The sequence below is a fragment of the Nicotiana attenuata genome, unplaced genomic scaffold, assembly GCF_001879085.1.
Source record: "Nicotiana attenuata strain UT unplaced genomic scaffold, NIATTr2, whole genome shotgun sequence".
NCBI lineage: Eukaryota > Viridiplantae > Streptophyta > Magnoliopsida > Solanales > Solanaceae > Nicotiana > Nicotiana attenuata.
The window spans coordinates 301,192-325,394 of record NW_017671243.1 but is presented as its reverse complement, the minus strand read 5'-3'; the positions used below and the strand labels follow the sequence as shown (position 1 = coordinate 325,394).

The following is a 24,203-nucleotide window of genomic DNA, read 5'->3' as shown; positions in this document are numbered from 1 at the left end:
ACCGCTTAAGCGGAAATGTGGCCGCAGAAGCGGTCCCGCATAAGCGAAAGCGGGACCGCAGAAGCGAAAATCGCTGGGCGACAGAAGGGTTTTAAAATAATATTTCAGCCGCGACCCTTTCATATTTTTCCTCCATTGTTGACGTTCTTAAGAGCTTTGAACAAGGAAATTCGAGGGTTTTGACTGAGAATCACTTGGAGGTAAGTTCCTTGGCCTAAATATTCGAATTTATGGTAGAAATTACATGTAAATTGTAGTGGAGTCCAGCGGGGTCTCTTTCATTGCTTTTCAGCTTCGAGGAGCCGCCTATGATTGGTGGCGTACTTATGAGTTAGACAGTCCAGTCGAGGCTGCTTCACTGACTTGGAACCAGTTCTCGGACATGTTTATGAGAGAGTTTGTTCCCCAGAGCCTCAGAGATTCATGGCGCGCAGAGTTTGAGCACTTGCGCCAGGGTGCTATGACAGTTTCAGAGTATGTCATCCGTTATACCAGGTTGGCCAGGCACGCACCGGCTTTGGTTGCTACTGTTCGAGAGAGAGTTTGCAGGTTCATTGAGGGCCTTATTCCGCCCATCAGGTCTAGCATGGCTCGAGAGTTGGAGATGGAAATTCCTTATCAGCAGGTAGTGAGCATTGCTAGGAGGATTGAGGGTATGCTCGCCAGGGAGCGAGGAGAGAGGGAGGCCAAGAGGTCTCGAGAGTCGGGTCACTACTATGGTGCCCGTACCCCATCAGCAGGTCGTTATGGCAGAGGTTATTCGGGTCGCCCTGTTCATTCAGCTCTTCCAGCAGCCGGCAGTACTCCAGCTCCGCCTATACCACAGGAGCCTTACTATGCACCTCCAGTTTCTAGCGCGCCTCCTGCGCGAGGTGCTTCCAGAGGTCAGCCCAGCAGGCCTAGTCTCAGCCAGTCACAGCCACCGCGTCCTCCCAGAGCTTGATTTGAGTGTGGTGATACACGCCACATGGTTAGGGACTGCCCCAGACTTGGTAGGGGTGCGTCTTCACAGGCTGCTCAGCCACAGCGTACTCCTCAGAGTTCTCAGGCCATGATCACAGCTCCAGCGGCTACCCCACCTGCTCAGCCGGCTAGGGGCGGAGGTCGGGGAGATAGAGGTCGCCCTCGAGAGAGGGGCCGGGCCAGATATTATGCTATTCCTGCTCGTACTGAGGCTGTTGCCTCCGACTCCGTCATTACAGGTATTATTCTGGTTTGTCACAGAGAGGCATCGGTTCTATTCGATCCGGGCTCTACTTACTCTTATATGTCTTCTTACTTTGCTCCGCATTTGGGTGTGCCTCGGGATTCTTTGAGTGCCCCCGTTTATGTTTCTACTCCTGTGGGAGATTCCCTTGTTGTGGACCGTCGTTTATCGGTCATGTTTGGTTACTATTCGTGGTTTTGAGACCAGAGCAGACTTATTATTACGTCGGTATGGTGGTATTTNAATGGGTACTTGTTTTTAGTGGTGACTTTCTTCAACTGGCGATAATCAATGCACATCCGCATAGTGTCAACTTTCTTCTTCACAAATAACACTAGCGCACCCCAAGGTAATACACTCGGCCTGCCGAACCACTTTCCTAGCAACTCCTTAATCTATTCCTTCAACTCATTCATCTCTTTCGGCCAAATACTTCGACGTCTAAGCATTAGGTTCTCTAGATGAAGCACAAAAGAGAAAGTTGTAGCGGCGATGCAAAAATATGGATGATGGGAAGCTCAGTTTTTGCACTTTCTCAGCATTTTAGTTTAATAACATAGAATTTTATGGATACATAGCTTGCACAACGCGTAAGTATCCATAATTTTGGTTCAGTTTAAGTTGACAAATTAGTTGTTTATCAGAAACGTGGTTTACTTTTGACTTTAAAGCACAACCAATAATGTAGCAGATAGCAAAATATATGGCAACGGCACCACATTCATTCGACATAATTAATAACTGAATTCATGAGTAATAAAGATAATATGATGTTGTATAGGTCGAGTCATTTCAGCAAATCACATATCAACAGCAGCACATTCATTCGACATAAGTACAAAATATATATTTGCATAGCTACAGGCATTTCAGTAAAGCCAATCAGAGATTCTTTTCTTTCTTTACGACTCTGTGAACCTTGTTGCTAGACAGTTGAGAATTGAAGTCATCATCTGCTCCTACTGCTGATGCCTTATTAGCGGATCTAGTCTTCTTGTCATATGTCTTCAAAGGGGATATTTTTGCATTGCAAGCATCTCCATCATCTAACACCGACGATCCACTTTCTGATACGCTTTTCTCTATTGGAGTTTGCAAAACAGACTTCAGCTGACTTTCGGCCATAAGATCCTTCGAAAAACCAAAACAATTTAATAGCAGTTGCAGAACCAATAAATAATGGCGTAAAAGTTTAAATTTCATGAAATTTACCCCGAAAAGCTTATCTCCACTTGAGCTTTGTCCATCCAAAAACTATGGATCCTGTTAAACAAAAATAAAAAAGAACGTTCATTCTATAAGTGGAAAAGTATTTATACATAAATTTTATATGATGAGGTTTGTGCGTTAAAAAAATTTTACATTCATATTGTCTTCGAATAAAGTATGGCCGTATTCCTTTAGAAGGTCATCATCATCAGTAAACTTAAGAACTTTGTAGACTTCGACCTGTGACTCAATATTCTCTTGCTTAACAATAACCTTAAACATGAATTTTTTATAAAGAATATCGTCCATTTCACTTGGATAAGAACAGTCAGCATCCGCAAGTGAAGTCTGCACCAAATTTCATAAGTTAGAAATATTTTTATGGTTAATCAAATTAACTTTAGTAGTATACCTCAAATAATCTTTCCTTATGTTCTTTTGCGGACTTTCCTATAAGTTGCATAGCTTCGCGATTCCAAAGAAACAATGAGATAAAAGCGGTTCCATCCATAACACGAACTTGAAGCCTATACCTGCAACTCATTTTTTATTAACCTTATGCATATTTTCTATAGATATAAGATTTTAAAAATTTCACTAAATAGTACTAACCTGTGAGTAACAGAAGATTCTTCTTCATTGCATTTGGCGCAAAAGTATCTATTTCCAACTTTTTCCACCTTTCGACTACACTTGTTGCATGCCAAGTATGACCATCCCCGGTCAAGTTCCAAATTAACCAATTTTGCCGCAATCCAATAGCTGGATTCCTATTGAGTAAAAAAGAAATAATTATTCTAAATGCAAAACAGAAAACATAAGGTAAATATAATTGAGAAAGTAAATTAAACTCACTTGCATGCACTGAACTAAATCCCTAATAGTTTTAAACAGTGCAATTCCTTTGTCTAACTCATCTCTAACAGAGTAACTTTGCTGAGAACTTGTTCAAGTGATTCGTTCAATGTTTGATTGACGTGCTGCAAGTAATCTGCATAAGTCAAAAATTGTAATTTATAATACTATTATTATATTTTCTGTACATATAGAAAAGGATTATACACTTGACAAACCTGGATTTAAATTCAATAGACTGCGGCAACGTAGAATTTATCCATATCTTTGTCTGATACCAACAGCTACGCACTGAGTAATCACCTGTGTGTCAAATGAAATATGAATAAAAATTTGAAATTAAAAATAATTTATACAGTACAAAAAAAATACATATAGTTTATGGTAAACCTCGATATTTTTGAGGTTTCATATGCTGGAAAACAACAATCAAAGGCTCATCGGCAGATTCATTCAAGTGATGTTGAATTTGATCCACAAGTCGCTCCATAATGTTGCCATAATCTTGTTCCTCCTATACGTTTCATGGTAACGTTAATAAACACATATATATGTAATCTATCAATAAACTATTTTTTCTATTTTTGAAGTACTTACTGATCATCTTCGAGTACAACATTAATAAGGAAACTTTGGTCGTCTCCCTGCTTGTACGTCTTAACATCTTCATACGTCACAACCTGACCAACAACATCTATAAATATAAAAGTTAGTGACATACTTTCACAAATAACATTTTTAACTTCATTTAAAATTTAAAAAAATAATACCGAGTAATTCTGTCTCATCGACATCATGTTGATTTGTTAGTTGGTCAAAAGGGCGCAAGTTAAAGATGTTCATATGAAATGAAGGATCATTTGTTTCCTCAACAAATGTCTTTTGAGTAAATGTCAGCCTCAGGTTGTGTGTCGTAGTCCTCAACTTCAAATTATTTGGTCCGACTACAAAGTAGTTCATACGATATAAGCGAAGTTCATGTATCTTGTTCCTAAAAAACTTAAGAACATACTTTCCGATTGTAGCATGTATACGATCACCCTGCAAATTCAGATTCATTATTAGTGCACAATTATGAAGCCAACAAATGTAAGCGCGTATATACTTTCATCACTGTGTAAACTTGTTAAAAGATGTAATGTCAAAAATCAGAATGCTACAGTTGTTGTATATCAATTATGAAGGCAACATTAGCAGACACAAAGCTGAAAATTGCATAAAAATCGATAGAAACACATCATTAGCATACACAAAGCTGAAAATTGCATAAAAATCGATAGAAACACATGAAAGCATAACTTACTGTTTATCTATGTCAATTTTTTGGATGAGAATGTTGAATTTTTGAAATTGGAAGAGAATTGCGATCACAGTGTCGATCGCCGCTTCTGCTGCTGCTGCAGCTTCTGGTTCTGTGGGATTAAAAGCGTAGGTATAACTTATACCAGAAGGGTATTTTCGTCCAGTCAGGTATAAGTTTATTAAACCAGTGGCTAAAGGCTAAATACATTGAAAACACTGGCTTTAAAATAAAAGCAGCTGCTTTTAGTGGCTATTTGTGCACTTCCGATGACAGGTGCAACTTGTGGAGCCCACAACTTCCTTACATCCGTCATTGCCCGCGCACTGCCACCTGTCAAACCATGCCTCTTCTCTCTCTTTCCTTCTTCTCTTCTTCCATTCCAAACAGTACACTAACTCTGATTAAAAGTTAAAACCATCTCAAAACTCGCAGTACAAATTGTAGAAACAGCAACAAAATCAAGCTAAGTCGGGTTTTCAGCATGAGTATGAGAAAAAGGGCGAGAACGAGCCTCTCGGCTCTTGTAAATGTATGGAAAAGAGAGGTCGGCGAAATCTCTACCAGAAACTTTGCTGACTCTCTCACTGCCTCTGAGGTTCGTAATTCTCTAGCTTTACTTTTTTAAGATGTTAAATGTTTAAGATGTTAGCTTGACTTATATTAGTGATCGTGGTAGAAAATGATAATGTATTATCAGTTGAAAAGTTAGTTTGGATGATAGGTATAAATTGTTTAGAATTCAAGTATTTTTCTGATGAAGTAAATTGTTCATTGATGGCATCAAGAAGATGCAGTAGTACAAAAGATAATACAGCAAAAAGAACTAAGTCAGCTCTAATACATGAAATGCTAATCTAAGACCAAGGTGCTGACAAAGTTCAGAAAGCTATCAGGGGTGTTTACAGGGGACATTTGTGCCAACTAAAAAGAAACATTATGCACCTAGCCTTAATAGAGTGAATTGGAGTTGATACACCATCAAAGCATCTCCTATTTCTTTCTGTCCATAAACACCAAAAAATACTAGCACGGATCATTCTCCAGACCTGTTTGATGGATTTATCAACTTTCCATGTATTCCAGTTTCTAAAGGCTTCCTTGGTGCTCTGAGGCATGACCCCCAGTTGAGTCCAAAAAGTGAGAGAAACATGTTCCACACATCAGCAGCTACTGGACAGTGTAGAAACAAATGGCTGTTGGTTTCTTCATTGTTCTGACACATGTACCATCTATTTACAATCTGGAAGCTTCTTTTCCTTATATTATTTCAAAATTGTGCTTCTGTTTTTTTAACATATGAAAATGGTGGAATGCACAAAGAGGCCTAGTGGTCAATGAAGTGGATTGAGAATCGTGAGGTCTCAAGTTCAAATTTCAGCGGACAAAAAACACTAGGTTTGATATATCCACTTAAGTTTTAGCGGGCAGAGTTATCTGTTACTTGTACTGGTGGGAGATAGCAATTAAATTAACCATAATATTAATTTGAATAATATATGCTTAAATAAACCATAATGTTGATTTGAATAATATGCTTAGATTAACCATAATATTGATTTCTTCCCATCTCCCACTAGCATAGGTACCTGGTCACTCTACCCACCAAGGTTTAGGTACATGCGAAGAAATTACCCAGCGTTTAATTTTTTTTTTCCTCTGCTGGAATTTGAATATGAGACCTCATGACCACTAGGCCACACCCTTGGGTGATTGGTGCAGAATTCTCACTCCAGTGAGTGGAGCTAGGACTAACTAAGAGCTGGTTTATATTCTGTCCATGTTTATTTTCCTCTTCACATAAGATTGCTGAGAGAAATTGGAGCTCTATTTGGTTGTGGAGTTCAGAGAGAGAAACTCTACTTTCATTTTTGCTTTTTTACTCCACTGAAACAATTGGGTTTATTTGATTTTCCTTTAAAAAGTTGGTTCATTCAGTTTGCTTGACTGTCCATGTTACTTGTGTTAATGGTTGTTCGGTTAGACCCAGATGTATTTTGGCAAGTCTACTTGATAAGTACACTTATTTTGTGACCTTTATGACTTTGCGTATTGTTTTTGGTCGCATAAAGTTTGTTGGTGCTGTGTCTACTAGATCTAGTAAGGTGCCAATCTTGTTATCAATTTTGTCTGTGGATTAGCTCGTTCTTGGATGATGTGATATAGGTCCTAAGCAGGTACTTTCATGCATGGCATGCCTTTGACTAAAGTCTAGTTTATATGTCGAGCTTGTCTTCTCTCCTTGTTATTGGTTTGATTTGAGGATGGATTGCATGTCAAGCTATGTCACTAGGAGTATCCGGTTCTAAAATTGTCGGTTTTTGTTGTATTCAGTGTGTAACTATTCTATGGAAACAGTAGTACATGTTTAGATGGAAAAATTAGCACTCTTTGCTCGTTGGATTTGTTGAATAGTTATAAATAATTCGGTTCCCAGTAGTAGTTAATTTTGCCAAATTCAAGATAGCTTTTTATATTATGTGTATTTCTTATCCTATAAAAAGGATGTTTATGTGTTTTCTCTTGTATTTTCTGTTATTATTTACATTGTTCTTTTGGTTAACAGATGTCTACTTTAGATATGGACTTTTAAAGGAGGGTAGGAATAACAAGCATAACGTTAGTGCAGAAAAATATCTAGTGATGTCAGTTGACTACTTCTGTGTATTCTTTCAAGATACTGAACAGATAGAAACAGCAGATTGTGCTGTCCAAGTTATACATGTTAATTTGTTGATCAAGCTTATAAGTTGAAGTCAAGATTTTAAATCCTGGAGACTCCATATAATTACAGTGTTCTTCTACCAGGACTTGGTGCTGCGTCTTGATGTCTCCAGGAAACTGAAGGAACACAGAGGTAGGGTGAATACAGTTAGTTTTAGCGCTGATGGTGACATTCTCGTATCGAGCTCTAATGACAGGAAGGTCACACTCTGGGACTGGGAAACTGGGAAAACTGTTCTCTCATTTCATTCAGGTCACGATGACTACGTTTCTCAAGCAAAGATCATGCCCCACACTGACGATCGAAGCACTGTCACTTGTGCTGCCGATGGACAGGTAACTACTTGAGAGTTGTGCTTTTCCTTCTTGACTATGTTCCATGTAGGTGATCTTCTCCCTATGAACTGGCTGATTCTTCACCTTACACATTGCGGTATCTCCTTCTCCCTAAAGGGGATATATTTTTCCATTTGATTTTAGAATCCTTTTCAATCTTTTCAGCTGGAGTCTTTCCCCTGTAAATGATATTATTCCCCTCTTAGATTTCATTAGCTCTCTCTCAATGGTTTAGTAGCCAGTGCCTTTTGCTCTTGGTTAACTCCATGCTCTAGAATGGTTTTTTGTATTAAGAGTTAACCAGGTTTTCTATTGTAACCTTTTGCATCTTATTGATGCCTATAATGCAATACCTTACTTAATCCAAAAAAAGAATCCTTTTCAATGTTATGAATATATTGAATAGCTAACAATGCAAGTTTGTTACAATACCCAGTAAGAAAGAATGTAATTCTATTCTTAGAAGTTGCAAGTTATTATACTCATTGTAGGTGAGACGAGCGCAAATTCTAGAACGTGGCTATGTGTCAACCAACTTGCTGGCAAAGCATCAAGGGCTAGCTCCGAAATTGGCAATTGAACCCGGAAGCCCCAATATCTTTTACACGTGTGGGTATGATGGATTAGTTCAACATGTGAGTTATGCTTAATTTCTAAATTTTGGTTCCAGTTTTATGTTAAGCTATGGATGGTAAACAACAGTTTTTGATATCCTCATAGATCAGACCTCTTGAAATAGGAACATTTTTAGTAACATGGACGGCATGCATGTGTGGTGTTCATGGTCATAAAAGAGCATGAAAAATAAACATCTTATTCGTTTTTATTAAAGAGGCTGAACTAATATGGAAACCATTTGATAGTATTTATGATATTGAAAAATCACAGGCAAAAGGAAGAATGTTTTCTTCTTGCAACTTTATATTCTTTAAACCTCTTAAGTTGTTTATTGCTTATTATTTTTCAATTAATATTGGTTGAATTTGTATAGTAAAGTTTGTGATGTTGTATTGTTAGTGTTAGAAATATGCTTTAGAAGCTGAAAATAGTAAAATTATTTTACTGTTTCAGCTTAAGAGTTATTTACTGCAGTAATTTAGTTTGAATTTGAAATAATTTTGAACTAGTCTTTAGGAGTGAACTAGTCTCTAGGAGTTTGTTAATTTCAGCATATTTTGTGCTGATTTTTAGGTCTTTTAAGTTAGTATTTCTCTTATAAATTGTAGTCCAAATGCAGTAAAATTAAATAGAATTTTCAGCTTCAGTTCCTTTTACATCTATTCCAGTATACTCTTTTTATTTTCCTGTCATCTTCCCCGGTTATTTCCCTTAATTTCTTTTATCAAGAACCAACAATTGGTATCAAGAGCCATTTTCTTAAGGGACCTAAGTAAATCTTTTCTTGAGTGAGATGGAGACTGAAACGAGTTTTTCTCAATTGGCTCCTCCAGTTTTTGATGGTGAAAATTACCAATTGTGGGCAGTGAGAATGGAGACTTACTTGGAGGCTTTAGATCTTTGGGAGGCCGTGGAAGAGGATTATGATGTTCTTCCGCTGCCTAACAATCCGACGGTGGCCCAGATCAAGAGTCACAAGGAAAAGAAAACCAGGAAATCAAAGGCGAAAGCAACTTTGTTTGCTGGTGTGTGTGCAACAATTTTCACGAGAGCTATGGCTCNGTTGAGAAAAGGGCTACAGGACGGTATCCTGGGAGACCCTCGTTGTTATCATTGATATTGAACTATATTTATTCTGTGTTTACTCTGTTCTTTTGTAGTTGTTATTGACTCGTTGACCTACGTTAGTTCGCTGCTGTACTCATTATTTCTGTCAGATTTTCATACTGTTAATTATCATTATTATATTTTGCCTCAGTAGGGCCCTGACCTTCCTCGTCACTACCCAACCGAGGTTAGGCTTGGCACTTACTGAGTACCGTTGTGGTGTACTCATGCCCTTCCTACGCATGTTTTTCATGTGCAGATCCAGGTACCTCTTCTCAGGCGCACTATCCTTGAGGCGAAGAGATTCACGGAGACTTCGAGGTATATCTGCAGCGTCCGCAGACCGAAGAGTCTTCTTCCTTATTCTAGTTGTAGAGTTGTTATCCTATCATATTCTTGATGTAGATATTCTGGAGATTAGAGTACTTATGGTAATCCTATTAGCATGTGTTTCCCGTGAGTTTCCGGGTTTTGGGATTGAGTTGTAGACTTCCGCATATCTTTAGAGTTGTATAGGCCGGACGGCCTTATATTCAGTTGTTATTTTTCATATGTTCGGTTTTAATTGATTATTCCTCAAGTTGAATTGTTATTCCGCACTGTTAGGCTTACCTGGTCATGGGGACCAGGTGCCGTCATGACATGTTCACGGTTGGTGAACTAGGGTCGTGACAATATGGATGATGGGAAGCTCAATTTTTGCACTTTCTCAACATTTTAGTTTAATAACATAGTATTATATGGGTACATAGCTTGCACAACGCGTATGTATCCATAATTTTGGTTCAGTTTAAGTTGACGAATTAGTTGTTTATCAGAAACGTGGTTTACTTTTGACTTTAAAGCACAACCAATAATGTAGCAGATAGCAAATTATATGGCAACGGCACCACATTCATTCGACATAATTAATAACTGAATTCATGAGTAATAAAGATAATATGATGTTGCATAGGTCGAGTCATTTCAGCAGATCACATATCAACAGCAGCACATTCATTCGACATAAGTGCAAAATATATATTTGCATAGCTACAGGCATTTCAGTAAAGCCAATAAGAGATTCTTTTCTTTCTTTACGACTCTGCGAACCTTGTTGCTAGACAGTTGAGAATTGAAGTCATCATCTGCTCCTACTGCTGATGCCTTATTAGCGGATCTAGTCTTCTTGTCATATGTCTTCAAAGGGGATATTTTTGCATTGCAAGCATCTCCATCGTCTAACACCGATGATCCACTTTCTGATACGCTTTTCTCGATGGGAGTTTGCAAAACAGACTTCAGCTGACTTTCGGCCATAAGATCCTTCGAAAAACCAAAACAATTTAATAGCAGTTGCAGAACCAATAAATAATGGCGTAAAAGTTTAAATTTCATGAAATTTACCCCGAAAAGCTTATCTCCACTTGAGCTTTGTCCATCCAAAAACTGTGGATCCTGTTAAACAAAAATAAAAAAGAACGTTCATCCTATAAGTGGAAAAGTATTGATACATAAATTTTATATGATGAGGTTTGTGCGTTAAAAAATTTTTACATTCATATTGTCTTCGAATAAAGTATGGTCGTATTCCTTTAGAAGGTCATCATCATCAGTAAACTTAAGAACTTTGTAGACTTCGACCTGTGACTCAATATTCTCTTGCTTAACAATAACCTTGAACATGAATTTTTTATAAAGAATATCGTCCATTTCACTTGGATAAGAACAGTCAGCATCCGCAAGTGAAGTCTGCACCAAAGTCTGCCGCAAATCCAATAACTGGATTCCTATTGAGTAAAAAATAAACAATTATTCTAAATGCAAAACAGAAAACATAAGGTAAATATAATTGAGAAAGTAAATTAAACTCACTTGCGTGCACTGAACTAAATCCCTAATAGTTTTAAACAGTACAATTCCTTTGTCTAACTCATCTCTAACAGAGTAACTTTGCTGAGAACTTGTTCGAGTGATTCGTTGAATGTTTGATTGACGTGCTGCAAGTAATCTGCATAAGTCAAAAATTGTAATTTATAAATACTATTGTTATATTTTCTGTACATATAAAAAAGGATTATACACTTGACAAACCTGGATTTAAAGTCAATAGACTGCGGCAACGTAGAATTTATCCATATCTTTGTCTGATACCAACAGCTACGCACTGAGTAATTACCTGTGTGTCAAATGAATTATAAATAAAAATTTGAAATTTAAAATTTTTATACAGTAAAATTAAAAAATACATGTAATTTATGGTAAACCTCGATATTTTTGAGGTTTCATATGCTGCAAAACAACAATCAAAGGCTCATTGGCAGATTTATTCAAGTGATGTTGAATTTGATCCACAAGTTCGCTCCATAATGTTGCCATAATCCTGTTCCTCCTATACGTTTCATGGTAAGGTTAATAAACACATATATAGGTAATCTATCAATAAAGTATTTTTTCTATTTTTGAAGTACTTACTGATCAACTTTGAGTACAACATTAATAAGGACACTTTGGTCGTCTCCCTGCTTGTGGTACTTACATCTTCATGGTCNGATCAAGAGTCATAAGGAAAAGAAAACTAGGAAATCAAAGGCGAAAGCAACTTTGTTTGCTGGTGTGCTGCAACAACTTTCACGAGAGTTATGACTCTCAAATCAGCAAAAGAAATCTGGGATTATCTGAAGGGAGAATATACAGGAGATGAAAGAATTCGAGGCATGAAGGTGCTGAATTTAATAAGGGAATTCGAGTTGCAGAAAATGAAAGAATCTGAGACCGTCAAAGAATACTCAGATCGGTTGCTTGGCATTGTTAACAAGGTAAGGTTGCTTGGCACTAAATTTAAAGATTCAAGAATTGTTGAAAAAATTCTTGTTACGGTGCCTGAAAAATATGAAGTATCCATAACTACCTTGGAAAATACAAAGGATCTATCCAAGATTACCTTGGCAGAATTGTTAAATACATTGCAGGCACAAGAGCAAAGGAGGCTTATGAGGCAAGATGGTATGGTTGAAGGAGCCTTGGCAGCCAACCACAGAACTCAAAGCAAGGGTAATAATGCAAAGAAAAATTACCCACCTTGTCAGCACTGTGGCAAAAAAGGTCATCCACCGTTCAAATGTTGGAAGAGGCCAGATGCAAAGTGCAAAATTTGCAACCAACTTGGTCATGAAGCTGTAATTTGCAAAGGCAAATATCAAAAGCATGAAGTAGATGCCCAAGTCGCCAATGAAGAAGAAGAAGATCACTTGTTTGTGGCAACTATTCTTTCAATAAAAAAATCTGATTTTTGGTTGATTGATAGTGGTTGTACAAACCACATGACATATGACAGAAATCTTTTCAAAGAGTTCACGTCTATGGGAAATAAGAAAGTCAGAATTGGGAATGGTGATTATATTCTTTCTAAGGGAAAAGGAACTGTTGCAATCCCAACAAAGTCAGGTACTAAGAAAATTTCAGATGTTCTTTATGTTCCTGATATTGATCAAAATTTATTAAGTGTTGGACAACTAATGGAAAAAGGATTTAAAGTATCCTTTGAGGATAAATATTATTTCATTTATGATGCAACTGGACTTGAGATTTTAAGTTAAAATGAGACGTAAAAACTTCTCATTTGATCCAACCGAAGATGAAGAATGGAGCCCAAAGAATCTACAAAGTAGCAGATAAATCCTCCAAAAAGAGGAACATATAGTGAAAAATGAAGACAAAGAAGTTAGTCAATATTTCAGAAAAACAAAATTTGGAAGAAAGTTGACAAGCCTCAAGGCAAAATGCAAATGTGGAAGAAAGTTGACAAGCCTCAAGTCAAAATGAAGCCGAAAAAAGAGCCAACTTATTTCATTGACAATCATGAGATGCAGCAAAATAGAAAATTGAACTCAATTTACAGCAAGTCCAAAGATCAATTGGCAGATTTACGTACAAAGTCGCTTCCACTTAAGGTTTACAAGGCATAAATTCAGAATTTGCAGCTTCAAAAGCAAGGAGGAGTGTTAGAAATATGCTTTAGAAGCTGAAAATAGTAAAATTATTTTACTGTTTCAGCTTAAGAGTTATTTACTGCAGTAATTTAGTTTGAATTTGAAATAATTTTGAACTAGTCTTTAGGAGTGAACTAGTCTCTAGATGTTAGTTATTTTCAGCAAATTTTGTGCTGATTTTTAGGTCTTTTAAGTTAGTATTTCTCTTATAAATTGTAGTCCAAATGCAGTAAAATTAAATAGAATTTTCAGCTTCAGTTCCTTTTACATCTATTCCAGTATACTCTTTTTATTTTCCTGTCATCTTCCCCAGTTATTTCCCTTAATTTCTTTTATCAAGAACCAACAGTTAGCAGGTAATTAGCTGCTTTAATCTCCCCCCCCCACCCCAACCCAACCCAAATTAGCAAATTATATATATTCACCGAATCTGACTTTAAAGCAATTACTGAATCAAAACTTAGAATATTACCTACTTTCCAAGTAAAGGAACACAGAGAGATACAATTGAGCTCTATATATTCTAGTGATTGATTCAAGTATAATGGTTATATTGGAATTGGGAGCCTGAAACACTAAATGATCTAAACATGTTTTGAGATTCCCATAACTTCTCCTTTTTGTCTTATCTTTTATATGGCTGATGCTCTGATTGAATGTGTTCTTACAGATAGATCTGAGAACAGAAAAAGCTACAGAGCTTTTTACTTGCCGACCTTTTTGGCCGAGAAATTATACGTCTTTAACTCTAAGTGAAATTGCAGTAGATCCAAGAAATCCTTATTTCTTTGCCGTTGCTGGAGCAGATGAATTTGCAAGAATTTTTGATATGCGCAAATATAGTTGGGATGGTTCTGCTGATTTTGGTCAGCCTGTTGACTATTTCTGTCCCTCACATTTAGTTGGCATCCAGGATGTGGGAATAACAGGTTTGTCTATCTCCGACCGCAGCGAGCTTCTTGTTTCATACTTTGAGGAGGTTATATATCTTCTCACAAAAGATATGGGCCTGGGACCTGATCCATCTCCCATTTCCCCTTCCCTAGTGTATGACAGTTATGAGGGGGAAATGGACCTGGATGATCGGTCTGATGCATCTCCACCATTGGATGCTGGCTTGAACTTTGGTCCACCATTCTACATGGGGCACAAATACGGTGAAGAATTAAATGGTGTTACCTTTTTTGGGCCCAGATGTGAATATATTGCAGGTGGATCTGATTGTGGTCGAATTTACATTTGGAATAAAAAGAGTAGGGAGGTTGTTCGTGTAATGGAAGCAGATAGACAATGTGTAAGCTATGTTGTATCTCATCCTCATACCACTGTGCTTGCTAGTTGTGGAATGGAGCCTGACACAAAGATATGGACCCCAAAAGCCTTAGATAGAGCTATTTTACCTACGGATGTTGAAAAGGTATGTGTTATTTTAAAAATATTCTTCATATCGTACAAGCTTCTTTGTTGTTGGTCTTTTAGCTCGTTCTTCCAAATAGATTATTTTTAGCTAGATACTTAGTTATTCACAATAGCTCTAAATTTTATCCTTGGGTCTTTTGTCATTGTTGTTCTTATCTTTTTCAAGAACAACAATGAGGCATGTTCTGTTTTATTTCAGTTGGGATCTAATCCTTATTACATACTTAAAGTACATCTGATGAATGGACAAGCTTTTAGTTGGACTTCAGCTAACCTGATGGATTAACTATTCAAAAATCCGAGACAAACAACAACAACAACAACCCAGTAAAATCCCACTAGTGGGGGTAGTGTGTACGCAGACCTTACCCCTATCCCGAAGGAGTAGAGAGGCTGTTTCCGAAAGACCCTCGGCTCAAGAAAACAAAAAGACAAAAGGAGACAATATTAGTATCTCCACAGAAATCATAGGGAAAATAGGAACAATATGAAATCCAGAAGAAAGATGCAAAGCAAAAGCGATAGCTAGTAAATAGGTTCTGCACTGAAAAGTGAAATAGTAAGACACAACATTGCCACTAGCTATCTTAGACAAAAACCCTGCCAGACTAGTCTCACAAAGATACGAAGTAAGGCAAGACTCAACTACCTCCGAGACAAACTGAGTTCAAATTTGCATCTTTGTTGCTTTTGATTTCTTGTAGAGATCTTTTTGCTCTATGGATATACAAAAATAGTAGCACTATCAGCTTCTTGATTCACATGGAAACTGCTTTTTCAATAATATCGAAGCATTTTTGCCTCACAGAGTGGTTTATGATATCAGGAATTCGCCTTTGCCTCAGACAGAAGAACAACGGATTGAACAGGACAACCGGGAAGGGAAGCCTGACATAGTAGATATTGTGTAGTAGATGTGAAAGATGCATAAATGCTCCGCGGAACTTAGGAAATAAGATTTAATTTTCTTCTAAAGGTGTGCTAAAAGATAAAGCATTAAACATATAGTATTATCTTTGTAAATTTGGTTTGTTACTGGGATGCTTTGATGGAAATGAGTAGGTCGTTGTTGTTGTTACAAGAAGCCACAGAAATGTCTATTAAGATGTGAGTAAGTGGCCACTCCAAAGCAGGTCCTTGTTTATTACTGTATTATTATCAAGATGGTTGTACTGTTTAAACAAGCATTCAGATTTTGCTGACTGCACTTTCAGATAACCTCAAAATGAGATACCAAGTCCCAGTGAAAATGTTGTGAAGAAGGTGGATTGGGAGAAGAGGTGAACTAGTAAGAGGACATTTAGAATTTAAGTATCTGGGGAGCACTATTTTCTGGTGGCTTGTAAAGTTCAACTGAGAACAAGACTTTCTATTATTGATCATGTTTCGTCTGCTACTACAATTCTATTTCTGGTGTCTCGAGTCTCGTGCTAATCCCATTGCTGAATTCTGTCATTCTCATTGTGTCAGGAACTCTCAACTTTTACTATTCTCTCTCTGTCCCTTCTCATCATCAACCATCTTCACTTATGTTTTGTTCTAAAAGAGTACTGTTAGTGTAAAATATGTATAAGCTTTCTGGCAAAGTATGTATATCTTTCACATTAAAATTGCATGTCAAATAAGAGCTGTCTCTATAATGCTTTAATGTGTATTGGTCAGAATCCGACCGCACGACCATAGCACCAAGGATCCCGTCCCGACCACCTTGCAGTAGCAGTCAATAAATCCGACCTCGTCTAATGGCTGCTATTTATGAGATAAGTGTCGAGGTCGAGGCCTTTCCATGAGGGGATGTTATTTCCCCGACCCGGCCCAAACAAAAGGTGATAAGCATATAAAGAGAAGGAAGAAAGAACCCCTTAGAGAGGGGGGGGGGGGCTCCAAGCAAGAGAGGCAGAGGAAATAATCTTAGATTCCACCTCCAACCTCCAAGGAGAAGAAAAGGAATTTGATTGTAATCTCCTGAACCTCTTCAAGGAGAGGCATGCCGAGTTTCTGTAATCAATAAAAGCCATACAGGTGTCATTTTAATCGATTCTTTTATCTATTCGATTATATTCTTCGATTCAGTATTAATTAATATTGACTACGATTTACCCCTTCATCTACATTGATTGATTTGTTTAAAAAGTATTAACCTACTTTTGGGTCAAACAATTTGGCGCCGTCTGTGGGGATTTCATAGTGAAAATACTTAGTTCTTCCTGGATCGAAGAAAAAGGAACACCAAGAACAAATTCGGCTCAAACCAGAGTCAATGGAAGCGCATCAAACAAAAAAGAGAAGAATCGAACGCCCCAACAGGAACCAGAAACCTTCCGCCCTGTTGGCCTCGAACAGCCCGAGTGAGGAAAGAAGTGATGCAAAGCGCTCCCCCCTTCTTCTCCCGAGCGCCGGGCAAAAGAATGGAGCACCCCCCCATCCACCATGCTGTATCGGGCCGGAAACCAGCGCAGAGGCGTTTTAAACGAGGAACCGAACGGGCTCGGCTCCCGAACCGTACGTGAGCTGTCTCGTACGGCTCTTCCTAAGAACTTGAAGCCCTCTATTAGCCACCGGTGACCATACTTTCGTAAAAGCACCATTGGGCGGTGGTTCCTCTCCTTCCTCTTGAACCTCGAACAAAAAATCGCGCGTGATTTCTCGCCTATCATGAGTTTGACTTGCGCTCTAAAGTCGTAATTATTTATTTAATAGTTAGCGCTTTAACGACATTCGAATAGAACTCAATCACCCGCTGCTAATTCAATTCACTCTTCTTGAAGCTCTTGTGAAATGGTCTCTGTCCTTTGCAGAGCTGCCTTAGCTCAATAGATTGAAGAGCTGACGTATTGTTTCACATTTGAATTTCTCCTACATTCTACGTTCCCGAAATGGATCCTATCAAATATTTCACATTTTCTATGATTATCTCTATTTCAGGTATTCGGGGAATCCTCCTTAATAGACGAAATATTCCTAATTTCCGACCTCTTGCATTGCATTACCATAACGAAAAGAAAAAAGAATTCAAAAAAAAAAAGAGATTGCTCTTGTGACTCGGGATGAGGAAGACCTCCAATCACTGTACTGGCAATTCAAGATGAACTCCTTCCATGCCAACAATAATAGTACTAAACTTTCAAAAGAAGAGAGATGAGATCAAGCTTTGAAGTTGGTAGCTGAAAGAAAGCTGTTCGTGAAGGTCAGACCAGAACATAAGGAAGGAAGCTCACTCAGAAGCGAATTCCGACTACTATTTTAGAGTACCGAAGCTCAATGGCATTGATCACACCTACGGCCAGAAGAAAGAAAATACCTAGCGCCCCGGTCCCTCCATTGACTGACTGGCTTAGAGGGCATTCCGCACAATGACCAGTGCAATTGGTCAAGCTATTATATTCCGAGCCTGCTCTCCATTTCCACCGTTGATGCAATAGAAGCTCTTAATGCAATATCTGGTGGTGAAGACATTCCCGCTGCTACAATTGGAGTTGACGGTCCTAGTTCTGTTACAGTAAGAGCTGTTGCTGGAATAACCAGTGCTAGTTACTTGACTGCTTCCTAGCCTGGGTTTGTGTGAAGCATGAGAACATGAGCAAGCTCAGTCTTTCGCTACTCGTGTGACCCCGCCTCATGGCTTTCAGAAGGGCCTAAAGTGCATGATGATTCGATTTCCGAAATATATAAATATAAAGAAAAAGGCCTCCTCTTGCTGTTCTCTTTCTTTCCGGATAAGGATCCGGAATGGGTGGAATTCGTACGACAGCGCCTACAAACCCAGGGACTCTCACCCAGGGAGTACGAGGTCATGGTGCGGGACTTCCTCAATACGGAATTGTGTTTTGCGACTCGAGAGCAGATTTCCTCCCTCTATCAACTCCTTTTTTATGGTCCGGAGGATCCACAATTCAAACTCCGTCAAGCCTGTACGAGTAGTGAAGAAGTATAGAGCACTTTGGTTGGTTGTTGACCAACGGAAAGCATGGGAGAAAGATGCACAAACGAAAAAGGGCTAAAAAAGAGGATGAAGTAATTTCATATATAAAAAGAGCGGTACACTGAACACGAACCCAATATCAAAAACTAACAACTAGAATGATAGCAGAATGGCTTAATGAAACTGCCAAGACTAGAGGGATTGGAATGATTGGCGATCCACGTCATGCCTTTCAACGCAATATTCTTGACGGGAGTCTAAACTTTTTTATTTCTGATTTAAATTTGAGAGGTAGATGTTCAAGCCTTTACCAGGATTTTCTAAGCTATTTCGTTGACAACTGATTCAATTCGGATCCTGCTCCTCTACAATTTTTGGCCCCATATTCTGGGTGTGCCATGGGGGAATATTTCCGCGATAATGGAATGCACGCATTAATAATCTATGATGATCTTAGTAAACAGGCGGTAGCATATCGACAAATGTCATTATTGTTACGCCGACCACCAGGTCGTGAGGCTTTCCCAGGGGATGTTTTCTATTTACATTCCCGTCTCTTAGAAAGAGCGGCTAAACGATCGAACGAGACAGGCCCAGGTAGCTTGACCGCCTTACCCGTCATTGAAACACAAGCTGGAGACGTATCGGCCTATATTGTTCTCTTTTTCTCCTTGAGTCGGATGAATCGAGGGTTACATACCTTCCAAAAGTGATAGGTATGTGTTGTTTCTTGGCACTCTCTTAGACTGTCTATGGAGGACATGCCGATGTCTATAAGCCCTATGGTTAAAATTTAGACTATTACGATGTGAACTCCTTATATCCATTTATAATGAAAACTTTTCCGATGCCAGGCGAACGGGGCGACGGTTTCTGGAAGCATCCTTTACTTTGTTGTTCACAGTAGCAGCTTGCCAAGTGGGAGAATGAGGACCGTCGGATCGAGGGCATGAAGGCTATAACATAGAGTTGGAGGCCTTATTTATGGGACATCCATAAAAGCCATCCGGACGTGCTACGGAACCTCCACCGTGCCGGGGGAGGGGGACCAAGCAGGGCATAGCTAGCGGCATAGGAGCCGACTCGGGCGAGAAGGAAGTTCATGGAAAGGTAGCTCACATACCTTTCCAGGCCTAATTCTTTAATAATCACTTCAACTCTTTCATACTTCTGACGTCGACTCATCTTGCTTGGGTAAGGCGTTAGCGGACCGACTTGACAGGACCTTTTCTCGAAAAAAAAAATTCTTGCAACTACGAAAACCACAACACAAGCACTCCTCTGCTTGGCTCTACTTCAACCACTACAACCTGACGGTTCCCTTGCAGCTAAAAGAATGAGATAGAACACCTTTTCTGACATCAGGAGATGAAAGCAGTTCCCGAATTCATTGACGGCTTGCTTCCATTCGGGCTTCAATAGCAGCCGGGTTCACGGAGCGAAGATGCCTCAAGAAAGCATTTAACATGATAGAGGAGCGATTCCGGAGAGAGACATCTAACAACTCGACTAGAGCGGATCCCGAGACTTCACCCCTTCCTTTAAACTGTTGGGCTTCCTGCTAGCACTACAAAAAGCTCCGGTCTTAACGCCCCTACTACTGCTGTGCAGCCTTTCCTCGGGTTCGTAGAGTCGGGTTTCCCGTTTACCACAACGGAGGAGCCGCCCCCACCAGGCAGGCGGCCACGGGTCATAACGCACTCTTCGCACAACAAATCCACTTTGAAGTTGACTTATTCGCTCGGCCAATCGTCGGAATGTGTACGAGATTCCATAAGGGCTGAGCCATCAGTGAGATACCACTCTGAAAGAGCTAGAATTCTAACCTTGTGCCAGGACCTATGGGCCAAGGGACAGTCTCAGGTAGACGGGCGTAGGGGGCCCAGTGGCATAAGATCCTTCTCTGCTTGTCTAACTCAAGCCAGATAGCAGCAATCACTCGAAATAGCCTCAGGCGAAAAGACAGCTTAAAAGTAACAAGGTTCTGAAAGAAAGACAAGCCTTAAGGCAACTAAAGCTAGGAAGGTAGGTTAAAGTGACTAGTCTTTCTTATCCGAAAGCAAGCAAGACAACAAGGGAGGTTTTAGGCAACTCGCTGGGGGAGTCATTGAAACCAAGACTTTCGGTTTAGTGTATATTAAAAAGAACAGAGGAAGGATCCTAACCTATCCTATATAGTAGAGTATTAGGCCTAACTCACAGGAAGATCTAAAGGCTATTAAATAGTCGCCTAAGCAGACGATGGACGAGACTCTGGAAGAGTGGATTAAGGAACATCATGTAGTGTATCCACTACAACCATGCCCGCTACCTCGCCACACCCGCAATTGTCCGCGATGCAACTTGTCAAAGGACTAAAGAAGGGTGAGCCAAATCTCTAACTATTCGGTTAGCGTCTTTCACTTAATGAATCACGCGTTTTTCAAAGCATTACTATTCCTGAGTGCAGGTTCGGTGATTCATGCCATGTCATCGCCTCGAAGCAACCTGAGTGCCACGGTCAAGCAAACAATCATAGCACGGGCACAACATACACCCACAGGCCGAAACGAAGCCAACACTTAACGCCCAAGGCATCGAACCATCGAGGAAACGAACTGGGACTCAGGCTCTGCCTTCGCCATCAAAATTTGACAGTTCAACCTCGCTCGAACTGGGACTCAGGCTAAGTGCCTTCGCCATCAAAATTTGACAGTTCGACCTCGCTCGAACTGGGGCTCAGGCTAAGTGCTTTCGCCATCAAAATTCGACAGTTCGACCTTGCTCGAACTGTGACTCAGGCTAAGTGCCTTGGCCATCAAAATTCGACAGTTCGACCTCGCTCGAACTGGGACTCAGGCTAAATGCCTTCGCCATCAAAGCTTGACGGTTCGACCTCGCTCGAACTAGGACTCAGGCTAAGTGCCTTCGCCATCAAAATTCGACAGTTCAACCTCGCTCGAGCTGGGACTCTGGCTAAGTGCCTTCGCCATCAAAATTTGACGGCTCGACCTCGCTCGAATTGGGATTCAGGCTAAGTGCCTTCGCCATCAAAGCTCGACGGTTCGACCACGCTCGAACTGGGATTCAGGCTAAGTGCCTTCGCCATCAAAATTTGACAGTTCGACCTCGCTCGAACTAGGACTCACGCTAAGTGCCTTCGCCATCAAAATTTGACAGTTTGACCCCGCTCAAACTGGGACTCAGGCTAAGGTTCTTTGCCAACATAGTCGCCATCAAAATTTGACAGTTCGACCACGCTCGAACTAGGACTCACGCTAAGTGCCTTCGCCATCAAAGCTCGACGGTTCTATCTCGCTCGAACTGGGATTCAGGCTAAGTGCCTTTGCCATCAAAATTCGACAGTTCGACCTCGCTCGAACTGGGACTCAGGCTAAGTGCCTTCGCCATAAAAATTTGATAGTTCGACCCCGTTCGAACTGGGACTCAGGCTATGTGCCTTCTCCATCAAAGTTTGACAGTTTGACCTCGCTCGAACTGGGACTCAAGCTAAGTTCCTTTACCATCAAAGTTCGACAATTCGACCTCGCTCAAATTGGGATTCAGGCAAAGTGCCTTCGCCATCAAAATTTGACGATTTGACCCCGCTCGAACTGGGACTCATGGTAGTTTAGGACCCGTATCATACTATATTTGTAAGTGTTGTATGTCTTCTTGCTAATGTGATCATTTAGGATATTCTAGAGAATTGGAAATGAACGTAAGTGAGCATAGGTATTGTTGAACACTTGTATGAGTTTAATTAAGTATAAATGCGCCTTCTTGTATGTTCCTGTTGATAATTGTTATTTGTGGATCGGGCCGATCACCTCGGTAGAAATAGATGCATATATGGTTCGCGACATTCGACCGTTTGGCAGTGCACAGTTTCTTTTCTGTTGGATCGGGCCGTCGACCTCGACATAATGTGCGCATGATATCTATGTGGATTATTANCTGGGACTCAGGCTAAGTGCCTTCGCCATCAAAATTTGACAGTTCGACCCCGCTCGAACTGGGACTCAGGCTAAGTGCCTTCGACATCAAAATTTGACAGTTCGACCTTGCTCGAACTGGGTCTCAGGCTAAGTGCCTTCGACATCAAAATTTGACAGTTAGACCCTGCTCCAACTAGGACTCACGCTAACTGCCTTCGCCATTAAAGTTTGACAGTTCGACCTCACTCGAACTGGGACTTAGGCTAAGTGCCTTCGCCATCAAAATTTGACAGTTCGACCTCGCTCGAACTAGGACTCAGGCTAAGTGCCTTCGACATCAAAATTTGACAATTCGACCCCACTCGAACTAGGACTCAGGCTATGTTTCTTCGCCATCAAAGTTTGACAGTTGGACCTCGCTCGAACTGGGACTCAGGCTAAGTGCCTTCGCCATCAAAGTTTGACAGTTCGACCTTGCTCGAACTGGGACTCAGGCTAAGTGCCTTCGCCATCAAAATTTGACAGTTCGACCTCGCTCGAACTGGGACTCAGGCTAAGTGCCTTCGCCATCAAAATTCGACAGTTCGACCTTGCTCGAACTGGGACTCAGGATAAGTGCCTTCACCATCAAAATTTGACAGTTCGACCTCGCTCGAACTGGGACTCAGGCTAAGTGCCTTCGCCATCAAAGTTCGACGGTTCGACCTCGCTCGAACTGGGACTCAGGCTAAGTGCCTTCTCCATCTAAGTTCGACAGGTCGACCTCGCTCGAACTGGGACTTAGGCTAAGTGCCTTCGCCATCAAAATTTGATAATTCGACCCCACTCGAACTAGGACTCAGGCTATGTTTCTTCGCCATCAAGGTTTGACAGTTCGACCTCACTCGAACTAGGACTCAGGCTAAGTGCCTTTGACATCAAAATTTGACAATTTGACCCCACTCGAACTGGGACTCAGGCTATGTTTCTTCGCCATCAAAGTTTGACAGTTGGACCTCGCTCGAACTGGGACTCAGGCTAAGTGCCTTCAACATCAAACTTTGACAGTTCGACCCTGCTCGTACTGGGACTCAGGCTAAGTGCCTTCGCTATCAAAGTTTGACAGTTCGACCTCGCTCGAACTGGGACTCAGGCTAAGTGCCTTCGCCATCAAAATTAGACAGTTCGACCTCGCTTGAACTGGGACTCAGGCTGTGCCTTCGCCATAAAAATTTGACAATTCGACCCCACTCGAACTAGGACTCAGGCTATGTTTCTTCGCCATCAAAGTTTGACAGTTGGACCTCGCTCGAACTGGGACTCAGGCTAAGTGCCTTCGCTATCAAAGTTTGACGACTTTGACCCTCGCTCGAACTGGGACTCAGGCTAAGTGCCTTCGCCATCAAAATTTGACGGTTCGACCTCGCTCGAACTGGGACTCAGGCTAAGTGCCTTCGCCATCAAAATTCGACAGTTCGACCTCGCTCGAACTAGGACTCAGGCTAAGTTTCTTCGCCATCAAAGTTTGACAGTTCGACCTCGCTCGAACTGGGACTCAGGCTAAGTGCCTTCGCCATCAAAATTTGACAGTTCGACCTCGCTCAAACTGGGACTCAGGCTAAATGCCTTCGCCATCAAA

The 24,203-nt window shown here is 40.4% G+C and overlaps 2 protein-coding genes across 2 annotated transcripts in view; one reads left to right on the top strand and one right to left on the bottom strand.

Annotated features, from left to right (window-relative positions):
* Window positions 1-2,089: 2,089 nt before the first annotated feature.
* LOC109206991 (replication protein A 70 kDa DNA-binding subunit A-like) lies at window positions 2,090-3,761 on the bottom strand. Its single transcript, XM_019369867.1, has 7 exons — window positions 3,662-3,761; window positions 3,490-3,574; window positions 3,272-3,359; window positions 3,029-3,186; window positions 2,829-2,949; window positions 2,570-2,764; window positions 2,090-2,338 (listed from the first exon to the last, which is right to left on the bottom strand). Exons 1-7 carry the CDS (start codon window positions 3,759-3,761, stop codon window positions 2,090-2,092), a joined length of 996 nt encoding a protein of 331 aa, XP_019225412.1.
* A 1,300-nt stretch (window positions 3,762-5,061) lies between these two features.
* The window catches only part of LOC109207001 (DDB1- and CUL4-associated factor 8-like), a 28,938-nt gene continuing 9,796 nt past the window's right edge, over window positions 5,062-24,203 (top strand). Inside the window, exons 1-4 of the mRNA XM_019369880.1 lie at window positions 5,062-5,169; window positions 7,380-7,631; window positions 8,123-8,266; window positions 13,998-14,744. Coding sequence (XP_019225425.1) covers window positions 5,062-5,169; window positions 7,380-7,631; window positions 8,123-8,266; window positions 13,998-14,744 — 1,251 coding nt within the window. The remainder of the gene's footprint in view (window positions 5,170-7,379; window positions 7,632-8,122; window positions 8,267-13,997; window positions 14,745-24,203) is intronic.

What these genes read in the sequence shown, in the direction of transcription:
- LOC109206991 (XM_019369867.1), bottom strand. Translation starts at nt 3,761, where the DNA reads ATGGAGCGACTTGTGGATCAAATTCAACATCACTTGAATGAATCTGCC. An exon ending in ATTTAGTTCAGTGCATGCAA is followed by an intron (nt 3,187 to 3,271) that starts GTGAGTTTAATT and finishes TTTACTCAATAG; the next exon opens with GAATCCAGCTATTGGATTGC. An exon ending in ATAAGGAAAGATTATTTGAG is followed by an intron (nt 2,765 to 2,828) that starts GTATACTACTAA and finishes AATTTGGTGCAG; the next exon opens with ACTTCACTTGCGGATGCTGA.